At 35.9% G+C, this 26,030-nt stretch overlaps 1 protein-coding gene across 1 annotated transcript in view; it reads right to left on the bottom strand.

Annotated features, from left to right (window-relative positions):
• Positions 1-26,030, bottom strand: part of LOC149787561 (uncharacterized) — a 215,877-nt gene that overhangs the window by 56,085 nt on the left and 133,762 nt on the right. Inside the window, exons 39-43 of the mRNA XM_089973710.1 lie at positions 20,962-21,154; positions 18,322-18,461; positions 10,790-11,000; positions 5,374-5,459; positions 433-618 (exon numbers count right to left, since the gene is read on the bottom strand). Coding sequence (XP_089829836.1) covers positions 433-618; positions 5,374-5,459; positions 10,790-11,000; positions 18,322-18,461; positions 20,962-21,154 — 816 coding nt within the window. The remainder of the gene's footprint in view (positions 1-432; positions 619-5,373; positions 5,460-10,789; positions 11,001-18,321; positions 18,462-20,961; positions 21,155-26,030) is intronic.

Here is a 26,030-nt window from a genome sequence, read left to right as displayed (position 1 = left end):
TATCTGTTTAACATGCTCCATTAATGTATAGAATGGGGACAACAGTATTGTGTAGGGGGTCTGATGATGTCAGTTTTACTGTTGCAAATATATCTGTTTAACATGCTCATGTAGAATGGGGAATAACAGTCTTGTATTTATGTTTTGAGAGCATTAATTGTGGAGTTACTGTTACAAATGTCCAGTTTACTAGTTCCTTTAATACAAAGACGGAGCATAACGGTTTTGTGCTTGTGGTCTGATGATGTTAATGTTGGTATTACTGCTGCAAATATCCATGTAACCTTCTCCATTAATACACTGCATTTAAGATTGAAGTTGTGATTGTAAAACCACAATCAATGTTCTGGAAGCCTCCAGTGCAAAAATTATTATCCCCCTAAGTCATTCAAGATTACTTTAAGACTGAAACACATGTAAAATAAGTCTCACCAGATTCCCTTGCTTTTCATGTTCCTCATCAACCTGCTTCTTGATGTTCTCATTCTGTGATGTAGCCATTTTCACCAGGGCCTGAGCAGTTAACTGTTCATATTCTTGAGCCTGCTTTTCCCTTTTCCTTGCTGCCAAACGCTCCTTGGTCAGCTCTCTCTGCAACATCATCTCCTCTCTGATGGTCTGGAAGGATCAAGATATATTAATAGACTAGAGTCCCTCTAAAGATATGTTGCTCCGCTAGCCCAAAACTTTCTGAAGGAACATTTCTTCCATCCTTTTCAGTTCATATGAATTCAGACCATCTTAGATGTTCATGAGAAACACAAACACATCAAGTCTGGTAAACAAATATTTTCTTATGTGTTTGACTTAACATATTCACACATAGCTGCAGTTCAAACACAATGATATGACATCATCAAGAAACTTAAACTTGAATAGTTTTAAGCCAGTGTGATTGTACTGATGGTGCAACGTTATGGACAGTGTTTAAGTCAAAGATCATGTAGATGTATTTAAATAATAGACTGGCTTGGTATTGATGTTTGTATTGCCTCTTTTGTTGAGCATTCCAACTAAACACTGAGTAAGTGATTCATCTTAATAGATTTTGATTTATGCTCATATGGTAGTACCGTTTAGTCACCAATTTTTCTGGTCTGTGTATTTTTGTTCTTTGTATTTTTTTATTTTGTGTACATGTATTTGAAGAGGTCAATCCATGAAAACTAAATCCTTATAAATATACAAACTCAGACATAGGTAAATCCATGAAAACTAAATCCTTATAAATATACAAACTCAGACATAGGTAAATCCATGAAAACTAAATCCTTATAAATATACAAACTCAGACATAGGTAAATCCATGAAAACTAAATCCTTATAAATATACAAACTCAGACATAGGTAAATCCATGAAAACTAAATCCTTATAAATATACAAACTCAGACATAGGTAAATCCATGAAAACTAAATCCTTATAAATATACAAACTCAGACATAGGTAAATCCATGAAAACTAAATCCTTATAAATATACAAACTCAGACAGAGGTAAATCCATGAAAACTAAATCATTATAAATATACAAACTCAGACATAGGTAAATCCAAGAAAACTAAATCCTTATAAATATACAAACTCAGACGGAGGTAAATCCATGAAAACTAAATCCTTATAAATATACAAACTCAGACAGAGGTAAATCCATGAAAACTAAATCCTTATAAATATACAAACTCAGACAGAGGTAAATCCATGAAAACTAAATCCTTATAAATATACAAACTCAGACATAGGTAAATCCAAGAAAACTAAATCCTTATAAATATACAAACTCAGACATAGGTAAATCCGTGAAAACTAAATCCTTATAAATATACAAACTCAGACAGAGGTAAATCCAAGAAAACTAAATCCTTATAAATATACAAACTCAGACATAGGTAAATCCATGAAAACTAAATCCTTATAAATATACAAACTCAGACAGAGGTAAATCCATGAAAACTAAATCCTTATAAATATACAAACTCAGACAGAGGTAAATCCATGAAAACTAAATCCTTATAAATATACAAACTCAGACAGAGGTAAATCCAAGAAAACTAAATCCTTATAAATATACAAACTCAGACATAGGTAAATCCAAGAAAACTAAATCCTTATAAATATACAAACTCAGACAGAGGTAAATCCAAGAAAACTAAATCCTTATAAATATACAAACTCAGACATAGGTAAATCCAAGAAAACTAAATCCTTATAAATATACAAACTCAGACATAGGTAAATCCATGAAAACTAAATCCTTATAAATATACAAACTCAGACAGAGGTAAATCCATGAAAACTAAATCCTTATAAATATACAAACTCAGACATAGGTAAATCTAAGAAAACTAAATCCTTATAAATATACAAACTCAGACATAGGTAAATCCATGAAAACTAAATCCTTATAAATATACAAACTCAGACATAGGTAAATCCATGAAAACTAAATCCTTATAAATATACAAACTCAGACAGAGGTAAATCCAAGAAAACTAAATCCTTATAAATATACAAACTCAGACAGAGGTAAATCCAAGAAAACTAAATCCTTATAAATATACAAACTCAGACAGAGGTAAATCCAAGAAAACTAAATCCTTATAAATATACAAACTCAGACAGAGGTAAATCCAAGAATTTAAGTACCCATAAATAAAACCACAGCAGTCTGTTTCAAATCCAGCAAAAGCAATTACATGGGACAAAATTATTTATAAAGGTTTATTCTGCAAATAGCTATAGTATCTATCTACCTGTACATAACTATACTAACTTATCAACCTGTAAAACACTATACTATCTTATCTACATGTACATAACTATACTATCTTATTTTATCTACATGTACATAACTATACTATCTTATTTTATCTACATGTACATAACTATACTATCTTATTTTATCTACATGTACATAACTATACTATCTTATTTTATCTACATGTACATAACTATACTATCTTATTTTATCTACATGTACATAACTATACTATCTTATTTTATCTACATGTACATAACTATACTATCTTATTTTATCTACATGTACATAACTATACTATCTTATTTTATCTACATCTACATAACTATACTAACTTATCAACCTGTAAAACACTATACTATCTTATCTACATGTACATAACTATACTATCTTATTTTATCTACATGTACATAACTATACTATCTTATCTACCTGAAGATAACTATACTATCTTTACCTGCAAATAACTATACTATCTTATCTATCTGCAGATAACTATACTATCTTATCTACCTGTTCATAACTATACTATCTTATCTACCTGTTCATAACTATACTATCTTATCTACCTGCAGATAACTATACTATCTTATCTACCTGCACATAACTATATGATCTTATCTACCTGCACACAACTATACTATCTTATCTACCTGTACATGACTAAACAACTATACTAAAGCAATGAAGTCAAAATTCAGCAAAGCAAACTTGTTTTGTTTGCCAGGGATTTTCATTCAAAATTTTGGTGATGGAAATAAAACAGGTAAAAATTAAAAACTAAATCTGACCGACCAACCATAAATGTTTAAACATGACACCAAAAATAAATTTTTCTTGCTCTAATTGTAAATATAAACCAGTGCAAATGCAAAGGTGAGTTAAAAAAGGTACTTATTTTTTCGCATTTGTAGATACTGATGGCAGAACACACTTTAGAAGTATTTTTCTACCTTAAATATGGTTTCTTAAATATTTACTGCTGAAAAATAGTGTTATATGTAAAAAAGTGTCCATTTCCTAACAACTTATTACACCACTCCCTTGATAACTCACAAACCCCGCTTATAACGTGGGGTCACGCGTGGATCCCATTAATCAAACCAGAAAATAACCATAGGATTAATTCCTATTTGTTGAACTTGAAGAAAATCGCAATCAAAATTGGAAATGGAAACTTTGATGCATCGCTCGTTTTATCGCCGAAAATGGTAGATAGGACCCGGAAATATTAATCAACACATTGAAATATCAAATTTAAAAATAGGTCATACAATTTTTTGCATTTTCTTTCCAAACGACATTCCTAGTACACCGCAATTAACGATATGTAAGGAAATTTTGATCAATGAAAATGTCACGCCGAGTGGAGGCAGTACTTTAATAAATAAATACAAATAAAGTAATTTTTTTATCAATTGAAATTTGTGTTCTAGTTCTATCTTATAGTTCCTTTAAAGTGTAATCATCATAAATGCAATGTGTCCTCTTGTAATTAAACATAAAATGCGTCAATCTACCATAACAGCTATGTCCGCGAGAGTTTCTCTGAGAACCTAATTAAGTGCCGACCGTGTTTTGATAACTGACTTCCAGAAGTATTTGTTGTATTGTTGGACTGAATTAAAAGCTGGCTTCCTTTGTATTATCACATTAATTATGTCTTTTGAATCAAAAAAGGAGGTGGAATAAAAGAAAGGTTAAAAGGCACGAAAATCCTACAAGCTTAAAATATAGAGGCCCCGGTCATATGTCAGGTTAACTCACTTCATTTGATCAATCGAACACTTATAAATGTTATTGTGTATAACATAAATTACCTTAAATTAGCTGACTCTTTCATAACTGTGATCAAAGATAACAAGGCAGCCAAGCAAAACGAATAAAGAGTTTGATTTCACAGATATGGACCATTGTGGGCAAGCGAGTTTCAGAGAATTCTTGAACTGGCACTTAGAGATATCCTCAAGGATGATAAGAAATTTCATTATTAATTCTAATTAATTAATTCACAACATCAATATTGTACTAACTGAGCAATACAAAAATTGAGCTTCAATGTAGACGATTGTCTCATGAAATAAATGTCGTGTGTTTTTTAAAAAAAGGAATGTTTGGTGGTGTATCAACAGTTAGTCTAGTTCCCTGCTCTATGGACTCCCGATCTGGCAGGATAATATTAAATACCATTACGGGAACCAGACTCATCAAGAAAACAAAAAGCAGTTATGTAATGCACAGATTTTTTACAAGTACATGTGAATGATTGTTGAAACCAGTTGGAACGATCTTTCACATGTTGGACATTTTGAAAATAAATGTTATTTAAACAGAATAATGAACAACTTCATTAGAAAAAGCGCGTTATTAAAAATTATTATTGACATGATTGTAAAATGAGGATTCAGTCAATAAACAGCCCAGTAACGCCCCCCCCCCCCATGGTTTTCTTGACGTCAAAGCAATTTTTTAAAATTTTTGGAGGTCCCTTGGTAGCTCGCGTCTTGCTTATAGTGCGGTCTATGTTTGTAAACCCCATTGTGCACAGGTTATCGAGGCAGAGGTGTACCATTTTAAGCCTACTACACAGATGAGAAGAAAGGAACAAATGTGATTACCTTTTTCTTATTTTCATATTCTTCACTTAGCTTTCTCACAATGGCCTCTTCATCAACTGTCTCTCCTGGTTTGGCATCTCTCCTTGCTGAAATAAGTGGAAGATGTTTCCCATGATAACGACGTTTTTTGTCAAGGAGCATAAATACTATACCACATGTATAATTGAATATTAAAAATCATATAAAGAAAAAAGCTCCGAACTTTCTTATCTCTGAGGGAAACAAACTGAAATTCAGCAATGACCAGCTGGCTTGTAGAAAAGGAAACAAATTGAAATTCAGCAACGACCAGTTGGCTTGTAGAAAGGAAATAAATTGATCAACTTTAAGAATTTTTTTTATTTTTAAAAAGACAATATCAGAGATAAACAGACAGATGTATCTATCGAAAACAAATGTTCATTTACAATCTTATGTAAATGTTGTGTCTCTAGGGAAAAGCAGCAGCATTAAAAAATATCTTTTCTTTTCCTCTTTGAATTTAATACATGCTTTGTTTAGAGCTCATATATGTAAAAACAGTATTCTACCTTTCATATCAAGGTACATTTGTAAGATGTAAAATGTGCTACCTTGAATATCAAGGTGCATTTGTAAGGTTTAAAATCTTCTATCTTACATATCAAGGTACATTTGTAATGTGTAAAATTTGCTACCTTGCATATCAAGGTGCATTTGTAAGGTGTAAAATCTTCTATCTTACATAACAAGGTACATTTGTAAGGTGTACAATCTTCCATCTTACATATCAAGGTACATTTGTAAGGTGTAAAATCTTCCTTTTTACAAATCATGGTGCATTTGTAAGGTGTAAAATGTGCTACCTTGTATATCAAGGTGTATTTGTAAGGTGTAAAATATGCTACCTTGCATATCAAGGTGCATTTGTAAGGTGTAAAATCTTCTATCTTACATATCAAGGTACATTTGAAAGGTGTAAAATCTTCTATCTTACATATCAAGGTGCATTTGTAAGGTGTAAAATGTGCTACATAATCTGTGCAAAAAGTGTAAATCTGTGCAAAAAGTGTAAGTGACAAAAAAAGTATTGAAAAAAGGTGGATTTTGACAGTCACATGATTTTGTGTTGAGAAATCAGCATTCATATTTTACTTAAAAAGGTCTTTTTCATACCTGCCAGAATACAACATACCAAGTGAAAAACAACTGTTGACTCCCAAACAACCCAACACAGTCATGTTTATAAAAAACTATTTCTAGTAACTCTTCTGAATAAAAAACAAAGAGATAGTGAGAGACCTTTATCGAGAGTGAACACTTGTGCTCAATAATCATGTAAACTAGCACCATGGGGCAGTTCAAACTATTGTACTAGAGGACATTACAAGGCAAAAGGCGGTTTGAGAAAAAAAAACACCATTACATAGATTACTTAATGGACTGAAAACAGCTAGGGTGATTTTGTATTTCAGTCCTTTTTGCACTGTTTGTATGAAAGTCCATTCGGCTAATTTGCGTAGGTAAATCACACTAAATGGAACAACCCAATTCATCTGAAGATAGGTAAATCAAAGAAATGTGTGTCGAAGAAACAAACATTATTACACTGAACTGAACTGAATGAGAACTTTTGAACCATCAATATTAAAGATTATTGTCTAGTTCACAATCAGTGGCGTCATTTCTTTGAAGCATGATTTTACTCTCTCTCTCTCTCTCTCTCTCTCTATATATATATATATATATATGTATAAAAAATCAAAACATAATTATTTTAAGTAGCTTGAATACTAGTGTAGAAATGAGATTTCATTTTTTATGGTGAAATGTCAAATCACATTTGTAATTCAAGGAAAGATGAGCCATCTGTAAAATAAGCAAAGCCAAGGGGTGGGTGGGATGGGGGGCATTTTATTCATGGCACATATTGCAAACACATTATCAACATGGACAACTGTCATCTGCCTTCAGGAAAACCAAGATTCTACATTCTAACTGGTAAGGCCATTTCATGTTTCACCACAGAGAGGCCAGACACTACCTCAGAGCAATGCAGATGCAGAAAGGTCATGTCCAGTTCCAGTTTATAATAAGTGCATTTATGAACACTAATGACACTTGCACGACCATACACAACTCCCTGAAATGACTTGGAAGATTGCCATGACATGTCACACACACATTCATCCCAAGGTCAATGTGCCCTAAATGAAAATAGTGTCACATGAACAACCAACATGGCTACCAATATGGTAATCTTTAAATTATTATTGCTATGATTGGATGATAATGTCAATATGGTATTTTCACCAAAAGACTTCTCAAGGTGTCAGGTTGGTTCTACAAGAAAATGGTGCTGATCTGATATCCAATACGCCACCACTGCAGGCATCTTGAAAATCTGGTTTTAGCTACTGCTAAAGAAAAGTCATAATGACATGAGACTTCATCCAGAAGTCTTCTTATGGCGTCTGGTTAGTAGTCATGAAAATGGTACCATGCTGGCATGCAACATGGGCAACATGACAGCCATATTGAAAATTCTGCTATCACTACTGCTAAAAAATATATCATACTGACATTGGGTTTATACCAGAACACTTCTTATCATGTCTGGATGGTCATAAATAAAAATGATGCTGATCAATATGTTCACCAGAATGTTTCTTATAATACATCTTATAATACCTATTTGGTCATAAAATGAAACCTATGCCAGTCTTATATCCAATATGGCTGCCACAATGGCCTTTTTGAAAATCTTTTTAACGCTTCTCCTCCAAACAGATTTTACAAGGAGTTTTCTAATGATATCTATTTGGCACTAAATTAAATTGATGTTACATTGAATCCAGTATGGTTGCCAAATAATAACAGCTTATTCTAAAGTGTACAACAAAGCTTCTTTTGTCAACTACACTAATCCCCCAATCTGCTGACCATAAACATACTTTCCGAGTCTAAAACAAAACCCCAACACAGACTGGAAGGTTAGCATTTTGTAGAAAAATATTTAGCAACATCAGCAATGAAAATCTTGTGCATGAGATCACATAAAAGATATTACCTCCTTTATCTGTCAAGAGAAATGCAATGACATAAATAGTATGTTTTATATTTTAAAGTTTTGTCATAATTGTGCAAGGTACAAATTTCAGTTTTGGATAATTCTGAAGAAGAAAAACAATTCATTGAGATGTAAAATGACATGACCTCAATTTTGAAACACCAAACCATATATAGTCTTTTGAGTTGACATAATATCCAAGTTTCTTTATCCAAGATATGGTAATGACTTATATAACATAATATATACAATATACATAATATATACAATTTCAGAGATTTCTGTACTTTTAAGGCTATATTAATATAACATATTTTGTCCTTATTTTCAGATACCAACATTTTTCTGCCAAAATAATTATCATATATACTCATATACAAGTTGGATCCAACTACAAACTGTGTACACCCAGCTCTGCCATGACATATTGAGCCAACAGATCTGTATCAATCCAGTTGGTCAGAAATAAAAGCGTTGTCAAATATTACCATGGATATCTTTGTCAAATAAAAATTCCCTGCATTTTGACACATTTATTAGGATGGCTTCATTGTAAATACTGTAGGTGTACACATAAATATAAAGCAACCCTCTTCAGTGCCACATGTACTCATTTATGAGTCCAACTTCAAACTGCACAGACCCAGCTCTGTCATCACATAGTGTACTTGCAGATCTGGATCTGTGCAGTTTGATTGGAGTAATCCGTAGAACAAACAAAATAGACCCTGATCTGCAGGTAAATTATCCTATGACAGATCAGGATCTTTGTTGTTTGCAGTTTGACTCAAGTTATAAGCGAATATATAAGGTACCTTTTCACAAAATGACTATTTTAGTAATACAAACACTCAGATTTATGCAAATGGATACACAAAGTGAGCCAGAATCATTGAAACTTGCTCAATATCACAAGAATAGATACCTTGCCCTAGAACTTGTTCCTTCTTTCTCAAATACACTAAATATCACAAGTGTAGATACCTTACCCTAGAACTTGTTCCTTCTGTCTCAAACACACTAAATACCCCAAGTACACATACCTTACCCTAGAACTTGTTCCTTCTGTCTCAAACACACTAAATACCACAAGTACACATACCTTGCTCTAGAACTTGTTCCTTCTATCTCAAACACACTAAATATCCCAAGTACACATACCTTACCCAGGGAACTTGTTCCTTCTGTCTCAAACACACTAAATACCCCAAGTACACATACTTTACCCTAGAACTTGTTCCTTCTGTCTCAAACACACTAAATACCACAAGTACACATACCTTGCTCTAGAACTTGTTCCTTCTGTCTCAAACACACTAAATATCCCAAGTACACATACCTTACCCTAGAACTTGTTCCTTCTGTCTCAAACACACTAAATACCCCAATTACACATACTTTACCCTAGAACTTGTTCCTTCTGTCTCAAACACACTAAATACCACAAGTACACATACCTTGCTCTAGAACTTGTTCCTTCTATCTCAAACACACTAAATATCCCAAGTACACATACCTTACCCAGGGAACTTGTTCCTTCTGTCTCAAACACACTAAATACCCCAAGTACACATACTTTACCCTAGAACTTGTTCCTTCTGTCTCAAACACACTAAATACCACAAGTACACATACCTTGCTCTAGAACTTGTTCCTTCTGTCTCAAACACACTAAATATCCCAAGTACACATACCTTACCCTAGAACTTGTTCCTTCTGTCTCAAACACACTAAATACCCCAATTACACATACTTTACCCTAGAACTTGTTCCTTCTGTCTCAAACACACTAAATACCACAAGTACACATACCTTGCTCTAGAACTTGTTCCTTCTGTCTCAAACACACTAAATACCCCAAGTACACATACTTTACCCTAGAACTTGTTCCTTCTGTCTCAAACACACTAAATACCACAAGTACACATACCTTGCTCTAGAACTTGTTCTTCTGTCTCAAACACACTAAATATCCCAAGTACACATACCTTACCCTAGAACTTGTTCCTTCTGTCTCAAACACACTAAATACCCCAAGTACACATACTTTACCCTAGAACTTGTTCCTTCTGTCTCAAACACACTAAATACCACAAGCACACATACCTTGCTCAAGAACTTGTTCTTTCTGTCTCAAACACACTAAATATCCCAAGTACACATACCTTACCCTAGAACTTGTTCCTTCTGTCTCAAACACACTAAATATCCCAAGTACACATACCTTACCCTAGAACTTGTTCCTTCTGTCTCAAACACACTAAATAATCAAGTACACATACCTTACCCTAGAACTTGTTCCTTCTGTCTCAAACACATTAAATACCACAAGTACCTTGCTCTAGAGCTTGTCCCTTCTGTCTCAAACACACTAAATACCACAAGTACCTTGCTCTAGAGCTTGTTCCTTCTCCATTTCATATTCTTTGTCCATCTTATGAAGTTGTTCCTGAATGCCCATCTCAATTTCATGCAGGTCAGGGTCATCATTAGGCAGACTGTCTGACATCTGGAACACTGCGGCAGACACATTGTCAAACCAGCCTTCTTGCAGGGCTAGTCTCTGCATATCTCTGATCTTCTTGAGAGTCATATCATCCTGAATGAAAAACACCTGTCATCAATGCTATCATTTACAGAAATGGTCATACAGTGTTTTATATACTTTATCAAAGGGCAGGCTGGTTATGATTTTGTTCCTTTTCAAATTGCATTGCTTGTGTCTGAAAATAGCTGATGATTTCAATGTTTGAGATTTTTAATGATCAAATTACAAGGAAAAATTTTGACAGTACATTTAAACTAACCCCCAGAAACATCCTAATGCAGGGTTTGAAAATCAAGTGACTGTGTGTGTGTGTGTGTGTGTGTGTGTGTGTCTCTGTGTGTGTGTGTGTGTGTGTGTGTGTGTGATTTGTATTTTTAATGTAGCTTTAAAAAAAAATCAGTCATATCACTATGATGTCTGCAGTGTGGCAGTTTATAGTGATATCTAGCACTGGGGCATTATGCCACAGACAAGTAGCATGATGTCCCACCCAGTCACATTGTCCTGACACCAGGCCGACCAGTCCTAACACTAACCTTTTAATGCTGAGTGCCTAGAATGACAGCTGTTAGCATAATTTTTATAAGTCTTTGGTATGACTTGGCCGGAGTTCAAACCCATGACCTCTGCATCCGAGGCAGATGCTCTAACCACTAGGCCACCAGAGTGGTCTTCAGTGAAAGAACTGAACTCTGGAAAAGCCTGGTAGTGTTGTTGTTTTATCCTTGCAATAAAAAGATGAAACATTAATAAGCAGGAGCTCATAAGGTATTTCCGCTTCTGCCGAGTGGTCTAAAGTGGGTATGTGAGAAAGCTTGTCAGTAGCTTCTCGTGGGTTGGTGGTTCTTTCTGAGATTTTCCTGGGTTCTTCCTCCACCATTAATACTGGCGGCCATGTATAGCCTATAGTGTGCTGAAAAATGGCGTTAAACCTTACAACAACAACAACAACAATTTCTGCTACTGTGGTGGCATCAGTCAGCATTTAAGTATTTAATTAGGTTTAACTAGGTCATAATAATCCAGTTTTAAAATGGTACTCAGCCTAATCCCCAAAAGTACCCACAATTCATTTTAGTGGCATATGTTATGCAGTGTTGAAAATTCAGCTGTTTTGAGCTGATGTATGAACTTTAAATAATGTTTCAAATCCTGGAAACCCAGTTTCGAAGCATTAAACCAATTTATTAAAATAAAAAGCTTCTTCAATAACACTTACCTGATCATAGAACAGTAAAACCTGTTCTGAGAGACCACCTCTTCTGTCAACAAAAGTTGTCTCTCATGACAGGTGGTCTCTCATAACAGATTTATGAAAGATGACTTGTTTTAGAAATTCAAAAGGATTTAAGAAGGGAAAATACCAACAATTACCATACATTTATTTCCTTCATTATTCAAAATATCCACAATTACCAGGGGCCCCAAGTGGCCAAGTGGTCTAAAGCGCTCTCCGTTACAGATCACTGCCATCTCACCTCTGTCTGCATGGGTTCGAGTCTAGGATTCGGCTAACGTGGGTATGTGAGAAAGCTTGCCAGTAGCTTCTCATGGGTCGGTGGTTCTTGCTGGGGTTTTCCCGGGTTCTTCCTCCACCATTAATACTGGCTGCCATGCATAGCCTATCATGTGCTGAAAAATCGTGTTAAACCCCACCACAACAACAACAACAACCACAATTACCATACATTTATTTCCTTCATTATTCAAAATTCTTCTAAAAAATGTCATTTATTTCATCTCAATCTTATACAGCACTACAGATATCATAAAGCATTTACATTTATGTTTATTTTTGTTTTGGAAAGTTTAACACCATTTCTCAGCACATGATAGATTATTAAGAGTTTAACGTTGTTTTTTCTTAGTTCTTCGTGGTATAAACTGTCAGTTGACGATTCACACGGCAAATAATGCCCGAAGGGTGTTATGTAAGCTGTGTGAGTCGGCAACTGACAGTTTATACCACGATGAACTCAGAAAAAACAACGTTAAACTCTTATAATTGAAATTTTAATTATTTGTTATGTTATTTTGTTTGCATCATTAAAAAACAGAAATCTTAATTTAGCGTAGTAATACATGTTTGTGGTTTTTCTGTTACGTAGCTATTTATAGCACTTGGGATGTCCAGCTTGATCGCAATAAGGTCATCATAGTACCAGTCCTTCAACCAATGGAAGCCAAATTTTTTCAATTATTTTTTGTTTGTTTGTTAGAATGTTGTTTTTTTTTAATGCTTACTTAATGTCTGCCTTAAATGGCAGTGTTTATCTTATGCTGTACATGTGACTCTATTTATAGAAGAGGAAAAGTAGTTCTCCTTACAGTTCATACAGAAATGAACGAGATTCGTTTTGATCACGTGGTAACATTCTGACCAATGGAAATGTTACTTTCCTGTACCAGCTACTGGCATTGCAATTATTACATGTTGGCCAGTATATCTGGCAGAAGGCCTACTGACCTACAGGAGGCTACTGCCAAGTTTTGTCATATATTCACATTGGTCGAGCTGAGAGTGAGTGATCTGTAGAGGTGAGCACCGTAGACCATATGACGATTTAGGGCCACATGGCCACTCAGGGTCCCTCAATGATATTTGAAGATCATGTGTATATGGATTGAAAAATTGACAAAGGTTCATTTATCTATCCTGTCCATAAGTTAATATCACATGTCCATACATTTCAGAATTATTTCAAATGCACAGTTAGCTAATAATAACACTCATTCTGTGTATGAACTGCATTGCAGTGGTTCTGATCAGGTTTGGGGTAAATATGGAATATATATGTACCAATGAATGAAAAAGAAAAAAAAGAAATCAATCCATCCGGAAACAAAAATAAATTTATTGAAAGACAAAAGCCAAAAGGCTTAATTTACCAATGACATAAAGAGATTAACTCGACAAACAACGGGTGTAACTGGCTACATTACATTAACAGATGATGGCTTGGTGTGTACAGTTAATTGCTGTAACATCAACAGCAACAAAGAACAAGAAACATTCTATGATGACATCAAACATATATGGAACTTGATAATCACTTATTAAAGCAATGACAAAGACCTTTTTCTTGTTTGGCTTAGGCATTACTTACTGACTCTAAAGACAAACAATGTATTTAACTGCTACAATGAAATCCTTTAAAAGCTAACACATTATGATATTATTGAATTGTGCCTAAAAATCATGGTCACTTGTCATTTTCTGCACATTACCACTTACAACAGTCATGCACCTCAGTAGGAAAGAATATTCTCCACAGCACTCTGAAAGTCAAATTCAGTAAAAGGTGGTCCTTCATACTTTCTACCAAGTCACCTTGTCATTCATCAGCTGACACTGCTGTTTACTGGTTTCAGCATGATGTGCAAGGACACCCACATGAAAATTTGAAGACCTATTGTAATTTATGCACGTATAACATGTCGTTACTTTCTTTTCATGACTGTAATGCAGCCATTTGTAACTTAAGAGGTGTTTGAAAATTGACCAATCTGAAAGGATTCTTCATGAGTATTGTGTTTTCAGTCTCCATATCAATAATGGGAACTGGATTATTCAAGACAGACTCAAGTCTCCGTTTCCATAATGGGAATTGGATTATTCAAGACAGACTCAAGTCTCCGTTTCCATAATGGGAATTGGATTATTCAAGACAGACTCAAGTCTCTGTTTCCATAATGAGCATTGGATTATTGAAGACTAGTTCAATTCTCTGTGTCTCTAATGGGAATTGGATTATTCAAGACTAATTCAAATCTCTGTGTCTGTAATGGGCATTGGATTATTCAAGACGAATTCAAGTCTCTGTGTCTGAAACGGGCAATGGATTATTCAAGACTAAATCAAATCTCTGTGTCTGTAATGGGCATTGGATTATTCAAGACTAATTCAAATCTCTGTGTCTGTAATGGGTATTGGATTATTCAGGACTAAATCAAATCTGTGTCTGTAATGGGCATTGGATTATTCAAGACTAATTCAAATTTATGTGTCTGTAATGGGCATTGGATTATTCAAGACTAAATCAAATCTCTGTGTCTGTAATGGGCATTGGATTATTCAAGACTAATTCAAATTTATGTGTCTGTAATGGGCATTGGATTATTCAAGACTAAATCAAATCTCTGTGTCTGTAATGGGCATTGGATTATTCAAGACTAATTCAAATCTCTGTGTCTGTAATGGGCATTGGATTATTCAAGACTAAATCAAATCTCTGTGTCTGTAACGGGCATTGGATTATTCAAGACTAATTCAAATCTCTGTGTCTGTAATGGGCATTGGATTATTCAAGACTAAATCAAATCTCTGTGTCTGTAACGGGCATTGGATTATTCAAGACTAATTCAAATCTCTGTGTCTGTAATGGGCATTGGATTATTCAAGACTAATTCAAATCTCTGTGTCTGTAATGGGCATTGGATTATTCAAGACTAAATCAAATCTCTGTGTCTGTAACGGGCATTGGATTATTCAGGACGAAATCAAATCTCTGTGTCTGTAATGGGCATTAGATTATTCAAGACTACTTCAATTCTCCATGTCTCTAATAGACATTGGATTATTCAAGACTAGTTCAAGTCTTTATGTCCATAATGGGAATTGGATTATTCAAGACTGATTCAAGTCTCAATGTCTATAACGGGAATTGGATTATTCAAGACTGATTCAAGTCTCCATATCCATAATGGGAATTTAATTATTTAAAAGATTTAAGTCTCTGTGTCCATACTGGGAATTGGATTATTCAGGACTAATTCAAGTCTCTGTGTCTGTAATGGGAACTGGATTATTCAAGACTAATTCAAGTATTCATGCATGTAATATGAACTGGATTATTCAAGGCTGATTCAAGTTTTCCTAAAGAGTTGCACCATGAACACTTGATTAACATTTTCACATTGTTTAGTCTGCTTTGAAAAGACATCCAAGTTACCATCTGTACTCGCTTATAAGTCAGGTCAACTACAAACAACCAAGATCCTGATCTGCTGTAGCATAATGTGCCTTCAGATCAGGGTCTATCTTGCTTGTTCTACTGATTAATCCTAACAAACTACACAGACCAAGATCCGACAGAGCGATGGTAGATCTGGGTCTGTGCAGTTTGCAGTTGGACTCATAAGCAAATATATATGGTAGAGCCAATTTCATCTTTGTTGTTCATGGTCAATCAGCCATATGTTCTCGACCTAACTGGTGCCCTAACTAATCAAAATCAGCAAGATATTGTTTCAGCCAATAAAACTGTCTCATATTTCTTTCCCAATTTAAACAATTTTTTCAGCAAGCCAGTTTTAGATGCTGCCAATTCAGTCAGCCTAAATTCAACTATAACAATCTTCAATCTTTATTTTCTGGAGTTCTTTTTAGGTACCTGACAAGCATCCTGGAAGCAACTTTTTTGAGCCAAACATAAGAAATAAGTCAACAGGGTGCAAAGGCACAGCATAGAATGAAGCCTGCTTTACCTACCCTGAGAAGGCAATTCTCATCTCTGCTCAAAAGGTAGGGCTCACTCTCAGGCAATGGTGGTTTCTGCCCTTGAAAGAGGCCAAGGATCTAACCCTAACAGGCACTGATGACATTGGAACGAGCATGAGGCCTTTTGCTGATCTCTGAAGAAGCACCACTACACTAAGCAAGGTACAAAAACCTTTCTAGTTTAGCAAAGAGGCACACAAAAATAATTACTGGCAATGCAAGAACTGGGGAGAAAATGACTCAAACAACACATAACAGGATATGTTTGGCCAAAAAAAATGGTTAATGTTAGAATAATGGTGAAATTCATTAAGTGTCCTGATGTACATGAATGCACATGATAGTCCATGGGAAAAGCGGAAGATATTCTGTATGCTGGAAATAACTAAGTACTAATCAGATGGGAATCATGTTTTTCATTCATAACACTCCAAGTACTAATTGGTCGAGAGAATATTTTGTTTGAACTGAGAACTGGGCATCCCTGACAAGTAAGAGAAATTTTGACAAAACAATATAATCAAGAACTAGAAAAGGGTAGGTGGTTACTTACCCTGACACTGATGCTATGAGGGGGAAACATTAATAGAAATGCAATAGTTGCAGGTAATGTATTGCTGCTATTAAACAATTTTTAATAAATTTGGACTAGTAGAAGACACTGACCCAATTATGGTACATGAGATATGATGATCCCAAGTTCCAAGTGATGTGTAGGTTTGATGTCATGGGCATTTTAGTGCAGGAACAAATATCTCAGAGAGGAAGGATGAATCCAATATTGGACCATTTAACATTTTAGAATTCAGGTTATAATAATCCAGTTTTGGTGTGCAGATTAAATCCATCCTCTGTCTGGTAGCAATGTGTTAAGGCCCAGACATAATTTTGAAGCAATTTTTAATACACCTAAAAACAGGTTAAAACTACCCAATTTTTGGTACATGACTGCAACTTTTATTGAAAAAAACTGAAGAATCATAGGAGCTGCAGCTTGAGGAAAAAGAAAGACAAACTCAAAGACAGAAGGACACATATATGGATGTATATAAAAAAATTCCGTCCCTGGACTGGATTACTTGATGCACACCAAAATAATGAAAAATTTTAATATCAAATCATTGAGAAAGCACACTAAAGTGGATAGTAATTTTTAACACAATTATCCAAGTCCTCATAAGAAAAAATTATACAGTCTTCTGTATGGCATCACAACTATCCTCTACAATGTCTTGAGATTAACCATCTGACTGCTAATTGCAGGGGAAATGTAAATGTATGTGTAAATCTTATATAAAACTCTGTGGATGAGAACAAGGAAAATAACTTGAAAACTTTAATTGGAAGTTAATGTCAGGCAAACAAAAGACACAACCATGTCTTTTCTCTTTAAAGATTTATCAAAAAAACAATGGTTGTTGTTGTTGTTGTTCTAGGGTTTAACGCCATTTTTCAGCACAAGATAGGCTATACATGGCGGCCAGTATAACTGGTGGAGGAAGAACCCTGGAAAACCCAGGGAAGAACCACTGACCCACGAGAAGCTACTGGCAGGCTTTCCCATGTACCCATGCTAGCCAAGCCTTGGACTCGAACCCATGCAGACAGAGGTGAGATGGCAGTGATCCAGAACGGTGAGCGCTTTAGACCACTCAGCCATTCGGGGCCCCCCAAAAAAGATGGTACCATGAAGCATCACCTATATAATATGTTGCTATGGTGTATACTATGTGACTTTTAAAACCTTTGACATGCAAATCTTACAAATGTTGACATCAACAGAAATTATCACTGCCAGAAAAGTAAGTCATAGATCTCAAAAAGTAGTAAGGCATGCAAGAGAGACAGAAGTTTGTAGAAATCAACAATTACATAGTTTTCCAGGATGTCCTGCACAGCATTAGCTTCACACTGCTGCTTTTCCTGTAGATCAGCCATGATGGAGACCTCTATTTCACTCATCGTTTCATCTGGACCAAGACCCAAGCCTTCAGACATCTGACGCTTCTCCACTGGAACATGAAATTTGTATGGAATCATAATGGTATAAAAACATCCAAAAAATTAGAATCTTTTAATGAAATTAATAATCAGCACTGCTACAACACAATACAAGCTATACTGATGATCAGCACTGCTACAACACACATACAAGTTATAGTGATGATCAGCACTGCTAGAACACACATACAAGTTATACTGATGATCAGCACTGCTAGAACACACATACAAGTTATAGTGATGATCAGCACTGCTAGAACACACATACAAGTTATAGTGATGATCAGCACTGCTAGAACACACATACAAGTTATACTGATGATCAGCACTGCTAGAACACACATACAAGTTATACTGATGATCAGCACTGTTAGAACACACATACAAGTTATACTGATGATCAGCACTGCTAGAACACACATACAAGTTATACTGATGATCAGCACTGCTAGAACACACATACAAGTTATACTGATGATCAGCACTGCTAGAACACACATACAAGTTATAGTGATGATCAGCACTGCCAGAACACACATACAAGTTATAGTGATGATCAGCACTGCTAGAACACACATACAAGTTATACTGATGATCAGCACTGCTAGAACACACATACAAGTTATAGTGATGATCAGCACTGCTAGAACACACATACAAGTTATAGTGATGATCAGCACTGCTAGAACACACATACAAGTTATAGTGATGATCAGCATTGCTACAACACAATACAAGTTATACTGATGATCAGCACTGCTAGAACACACATACAAGTTATAGTGATGATCAGCATTGCTAGAACACACATACAAGTGATATTGATGGTGAGCATTGCTAGAACACACATACAAGTGATACCAATGGTGAGCATCACTAGAACACTCATACAAGTGATACTGATCTTCAGCATTTCTAAAAAACACACACAAGTGATACCAATGGTGAGCATGGCTAGAACACACATACAATAGACACTGATGGTCAGCATTGTTAAAACACACATACAAGCAATACTGATGGTCAGTATTGTTAGAACACACATAAAAGTAATACCGATAGTCTGCATTGTTAGAACACACATAAAAGTAATACCGATAGTCTGCATTGCTAGAACACACATACAAGTGATACTGATGGTGAGCATTGCTAGAACACACATACAAGTGATATTGATGATCAGCATTGTTAAAACACACAGAAGCAATACTGATGGTCAGCATTGTTAGAACACACATACAAGTAATACCGATAGTCTGCATTGTTAGAACGCACACACAAGTGATACTGATGATCAGCATTCATTTGTTAGAACATACATAAAAGTGATACTGATGGTCAGCATTATTAAAACACACATACTCAAACAATTAAAATACTTATGATCAGCATTGTTAGAACACACAAGTAATACCAATAATCAGCATTGTTAGAACACACATGTAATACCAATAATCAGCATTGTTAGAACACACACACAAGTGATACTGATGGTGAGCATTCATTTGTTAGAACATACATACAAGTGATACTGATGGTCAGCACTGTTACAACAAGTTTCATCCCAGTCTGAGTATGATACCCTGGCATAAGAAAGTTTAATCTCTCCACGGTCTATCACTGGAACATGTCATCAACCAACTGTTTTAAGTCACTCTATAGTATAGTACAGGTCATATAGGTCATGTAGGCATTCAGTGCCTACTATTTCAGCTATAGGCATCATTTTGGTGACTCTTGTTTCACGTTACTTTAAATGGTGATTATTCACTTTATTTCAAACCTCACTGATCAATGTAAGATCATTATATAAATGTCACAATAAATACACACAACAAAATCAGTTAAAGTATGACTGCATTTTTTAGACACAGCCAACCAAGCGATGTGATCTAGCATACATGGACTGAATGTCAGGTGTTATGATGTCACAATGTAAACACTGCATATTGGAACAAATCTAAACTAACCCTGGCAATGATAATGATTAGGTCAGACAGCCACATTTCTTGACTGAATTTAGTGACAGTCTGTCACTCTACAAGTGTGTAGCAACTGATAATTTTTATCTGGAAGTTTTGTGATGACAATTAGCATGCAGATTACTCAATAATCAGGAATGAACTGACTTTCGTAAAACTTGCAGTTTAGAATAACAAATAATATTTTATTTAAGATCAGCAATGGCACCTACATGACCACAATGACATATATTTTATAGTCAAGCCAATACTTTAAATATGCTTATGTAAACATTACTGTAAGATAAGATGGTACAATCCACTTGTAGGGTGAGCAGCTGGCCTAAATTTCAACTGACTCCTAAATCATAAGGCATCTAAAATGTATGATTTATGATCACAGTCTATAGGTATCATTGTTCAACACTGATGATGAAGCTGATGCTAATTAAATGAAATGTTTCCATGTAACATTTACAACCAACTTGACTGGTAGCATTTCTTATTGCAGATATGCTCCATGTATTCTGTGTCAGAATTGCATACAGACCTTCCATTCTGTCTGCTAGGGCTTGAGTCAAGAATTTGAGCTGCTTGGACTTGTCAAGATCTACTTCACTTAGATGCTTCTCCCACTCTTTTGGAGTCATTGAATCTTCCTTGAGACTTGTTGCTTTCTTCTCTGACTGCTTTCGCCACTTCTTCTGCTCTTTTTCCAGTCTCATAAGTTCTGATTTCAGGTCCTGGCATACAAAATTATGTAGAATAGTATCTCATTTGATAATAGTCAGACTGCATATAAAGCTGTAACACTCTAATAATGCAAACAAAAGTCTGTACAGTTCTGTGCAGCCTCACATATTAGTCACCTGCTTTTAAAATAAAATCTTTAATCTGACATTCTTTGAGCTTACTTCTCTACATTTCTTGTATATATTTAAGCACCCCCAATAACCACCTCCCTTACCCAGTCAAATTACCACCTCCCTTACCCAGTCAAATTACCATCTCCCTTACCCAGTCAAATTACCACCTCCCTTACCCAGTCAAATTACCATCTCCATTACCCAGTCAAATTACCATCTCCCTTACCCAGTCAAATAACCACCTCCCTTACCCAGTCAAATTACCATCTCCCTTACCCAGTCAAATAACCACCTCCCTTACCCAGTCAAATTACCATCTCCCTTACCCAGTCAAATAACCTCCTCCCTTAGCCAGTCAAATTACCATCTCCCTTACCCAGTCAAATAACCACCTCCCTTACCCAGTCAAATAACCACCTCCCTTACCCAGTCAAATAACCACCTCCCTTACCCAGTCAAATTACCATCTCCCTTACCCAGTCAAATTACCATCTCCCTTACCCAGTCAAATAACCATCTCCCTTACCCAGTCAAATTACCATCTCCCTTACCCAGTCAAATTACCATTTCCCTTACCCAGTCAAATAACCATCTCTATTACCCAGTCAAATTACCATCTCCCTTACCCACTCAAATTACCATCTCCCTTACCCAGTCAAATTACCATCTCCCTTACCCAGTCAAATAACCATCTCCCTTACCCAGTCAAATTACCATCTCCCTTACCCAGTCAAATTACCATCTCCCTTACCCAGTCAAATAACCACCTCCCTTATCCAGTCAAATTAACATCTCCCTTACCCAGTCAAATAACCACCCCCTTTACCCAGTCAAATTACCATCTCCCCTACCCAGTCAAATTACCATTTCCCTTACCCAGTCAAATAACCATCTCCCTTACCCAGTCAAATTACCATCTCCCTTACCCACTCAAATTACCATCTCCCTTACCCAGTCAAATTACCATCTCCATTACCCAGTCAAATAACCACCTCCCTTAACCAGTCAAATAACCACCTCCCTTACCCAGTCAAATAACCATCTCCCTTACCCAGTCAAATTACCATCTCCCTTACCCAGTCAAATAACCACCTCCCTTACCCAGTCAAATTACCATCTCCCTTACCCAGTCAAATAACCATCTCCCTTACCCGGTCAAATTACCATCTCCCTTACCCAGTCAAATTACCAACTCCCTTACCCAGTCAAATTACCACCTCCCTTACCCAGTCAAATTACCATCTCCCTTACCCAGTCAAATTACCACCTCCCTTACCCAGTCAAATTACCATCTCCCTTACCCAGTCAAATAACCACCCCCTTACCCAGTCAAATTACCATCTCCCTTACCCAGTCAAATTACCATTTCCCTTACCCAGTCAAATAACCATCTCCCTTACCCAGTCAAATAACCATCTCCCTTACCCAGTCAAATTACCATCTTCATTACCCAGTCAAATAACCACCCCCTTACCCAGTCAAATTACCATCTCCCTTACCCAGTCAAATTACTATCTCCCTTACCCAGTCAAATAACCACCTCCTTTACACAGTCAAATTACCATCTCCATTACCCAGTCAAATTACCATCTCCCTTACCCAGTCAAATTACCATATCCCTTACCCAGTAAAAACTATCCATCCCATTCATGCTGTTGATGGGAGGTTGCACTCCTATCTATGGGAACAAAGTGCACCTGTATTTTTCAAGCAAGAATGGCAAATAGCATCTTTCTCCACATGCTTTTATTTGTTTGTTTCTAAAGGGGCAAGAAAAGATAAAATGCCATACAGTTTCAGGGCAAATGGAGTAAACAGCCTTGCCAACTAAAAAAAAAAGCAGCAACCAACCTGTGTTGATCTGGGCTGGATTTGAACCCACAACATTTGGTTTGCAAGTCCATCAAGCTAAGCACCAAGGCAATGCATATCCCTTTATCCACATGAAGTGTAATTGGTTCTGTAGGCTGAATTAAATTATCCACTCATATCAAATAAGGTGTGAACAATTCTAAGCATCTGTTGGTTGGCCACACAGCACATAAAGAGGGATGCCAATTAGTCTGGAGTTCCCTCTAAAGTCAATTGACATTGTCAGGTGACCAATCAGTTGCCAAGCTTCACATGACAATTACCACTTACAGGAGTTACAAAAACCAACCAACCAATCAGGTCCAATATCGGACAATTTAACTTCAGAAGAGTCTTTTATTAGGACTGAAAATCTACTAATTAAAATAAAAATTGCCAGAAATCCAAGATAAACTTGTTTCTTCTTTTCAAATGTCAAGTGTTGAAACTATTTCTGATATCCTTCACTGATGACAATATATAAAAACTAGCAACTACAGTGGATATACCTGATATAAAATCAACACCATTTTCATTCAGGAATAGCATCATAAGAAGCCCTTTGGAGAAAACACCACCATGATATGACCATCCACTCAGAAGGAGTTGCAGTAACAAGACTTTCTTGAAGATCATCATGGTGGCCATACTGGATGCAAGATCAACACCATTTTCATTTATGATCAACTAGATATCGTAAGAAGTCTTTTGGTGAAACTCCATGTTCATATGACTATCCATTTAGAAGAGTAGTGATAACAAGATTTTCCCAATTGCTTTCATTGTGATTATATTGGATATCAGATCATCACCTCATTCATTTAGGACATTCAGGACAAGTTAGATATGAGAAGTTTTCTGGTGAAAACTCTATGTTGATATGACTTTCCACATTGGTGGCTATATTGGATAGGACCAACTAGGAAATTGGATGAAGGTGTGTGTAATCCTTTATGGCAATCGTTCAAGTGGTGTGTGAAAAGCAATGGCAACTTGTGCGAACAGAGAGATAGATGATGAAGCAGATTACAGACAACAAACAATGCTTAACAGGTCATTCCCTAAGCTCTTCTGGTCTATGGTCTATGACTATTAATGCTAAAAACTACCCTCTTTTATAGTGGTGTCTAAGAATATATGTATCTGGCTAACAATTTAATGATGCTGGGGGCCATTTCATGACCAGCAGCATTTCAAAAAGGTACCAGGGTGTTTCATGACCGTGTGTGGGATACTGTTTCATGACCATGTGTGGGAAACTGTTTCATCACCATGTGTAGGATACTGTTTCATGACCATGTGTGGGATACTGTTTCATGACCATGTGTGGGATACGGTTTTATGACCATGTGTTGGATACTGTTTCATGACCATGTGTGGGATACTATTTCATGACCATGTGTAGGATACTGTTTCATGACCAGGTGTGGGATACTATTTCATGACCATGTGTATGATACTGTTTCATGACCAGGTGTGGGATACTATTTCATGACCATGTGTGGGATACTGTTTCAACACCATGTGTAGGATACTGTTTCATGACCATGTGTGGGATACTATTTCATGACCATGTGTTGGATACTGTTTCATGGCCAGGTGTGGGATATGGTTTCATGACCATTTGTAGGATAATGTTTCATGACCAGGTGTGGGATACTATTTCATAACAAGGTGTGGGATACTGTTTAATGACTATGTATGGGATACTATTTCATGACAAGGTGTGGGATACTGTTTCATGATCTTATCATCAGTCTCAAAATGGCAATGGGATGTTGTTGCTGTTTTGGGTTTAACACCATTTTTTAGCACATGATATGATGAACCTGGGAAATCCCAGTAAGAACCACTGACCCACAGGAAGCTACTGGCAAGCTTTCCCACATACCCACATTGATGGCAAAATGGGTCAAACTCCTAACCCTGAAACAGCTCAATGCCATTTCATGCATTTTCCTGGCCTTGGGACACTTCATAACCAAGCAGTTTACCCACTTCACCTGGTCCTGAAATGGCACTTTCATGACTACAATCTTGAAATGTCCACAAGCCATTTTGTAACAAAGCAATTTACTCTTACTTTACCTCGTTGTGATGTTACAAATTGTTTCACAACACCTGCACAGTAAAGTAACAGGGAAAAAATATGAATAAATAGCTTCCTTAAACATTCTGAAAACTACCATATTTTCTCACTTATAAGTTGATTCCAACTGCAAACTGCCCAGACCCAGATCTGCCATAACATAATGAGCCAATAAATCTGGGTCTCTGCAGTTTGTTAGAAGTAATCAGTTGAACAAACAAAACAGATCCTGATCTGCAGGTGCATTATACTACAGCAGATCATGATCTTTGTTGTTTGCAGCCAGTCATCTTATAAGCAAGTACATATGGTAAACATAAGTATAATGAATGAAGGATTTGTTGCTGTCGTTGTTGTAGGGTTTAACGCCATTTTTCATCACAAGATAGGCTATACATGGCAACCAATAAAAATGGTGGAGGAAGAACCCAGGAAGACCATGGAAAGAACCACTGACCCATGAAAAGCTACTGGAAAGCTTTCTCACATACCCACATTAGCCGAACCTGAGACTCAAACCCACACAGAGTTGAATGAAGTAGCATTTTAATAGTTACTGACTTACAGATCAATGTACAGTGAACTGATAAAATAATTTTTCCTCACATTTATTTCTTTATTCGATTATATATCTCTCTAAGTACCAAAGTCAAATTTTGTATATACACCTTCAAATAATTACAAGAAATAAATAATAGCACCATGAGGTTTCAAAATCACACAGGTGACTATGAACAGTCATTTCAGAATAAAATGAAAATCACTCATTTTAGACTTATTAATGGATGCAGAATTAGTATTTTAGAAATGACT

Source organism: Sinohyriopsis cumingii, chromosome 11 (assembly GCF_028554795.1).
Source record: "Sinohyriopsis cumingii isolate HCF-2022 chromosome 11, ASM2855479v2, whole genome shotgun sequence".
NCBI classification, from domain to species: Eukaryota; Metazoa; Mollusca; class Bivalvia; order Unionida; family Unionidae; genus Sinohyriopsis; species Sinohyriopsis cumingii.
Note: the sequence above shows the minus strand (reverse complement) of the source record. Positions and strands in the feature narration are given on the sequence as shown.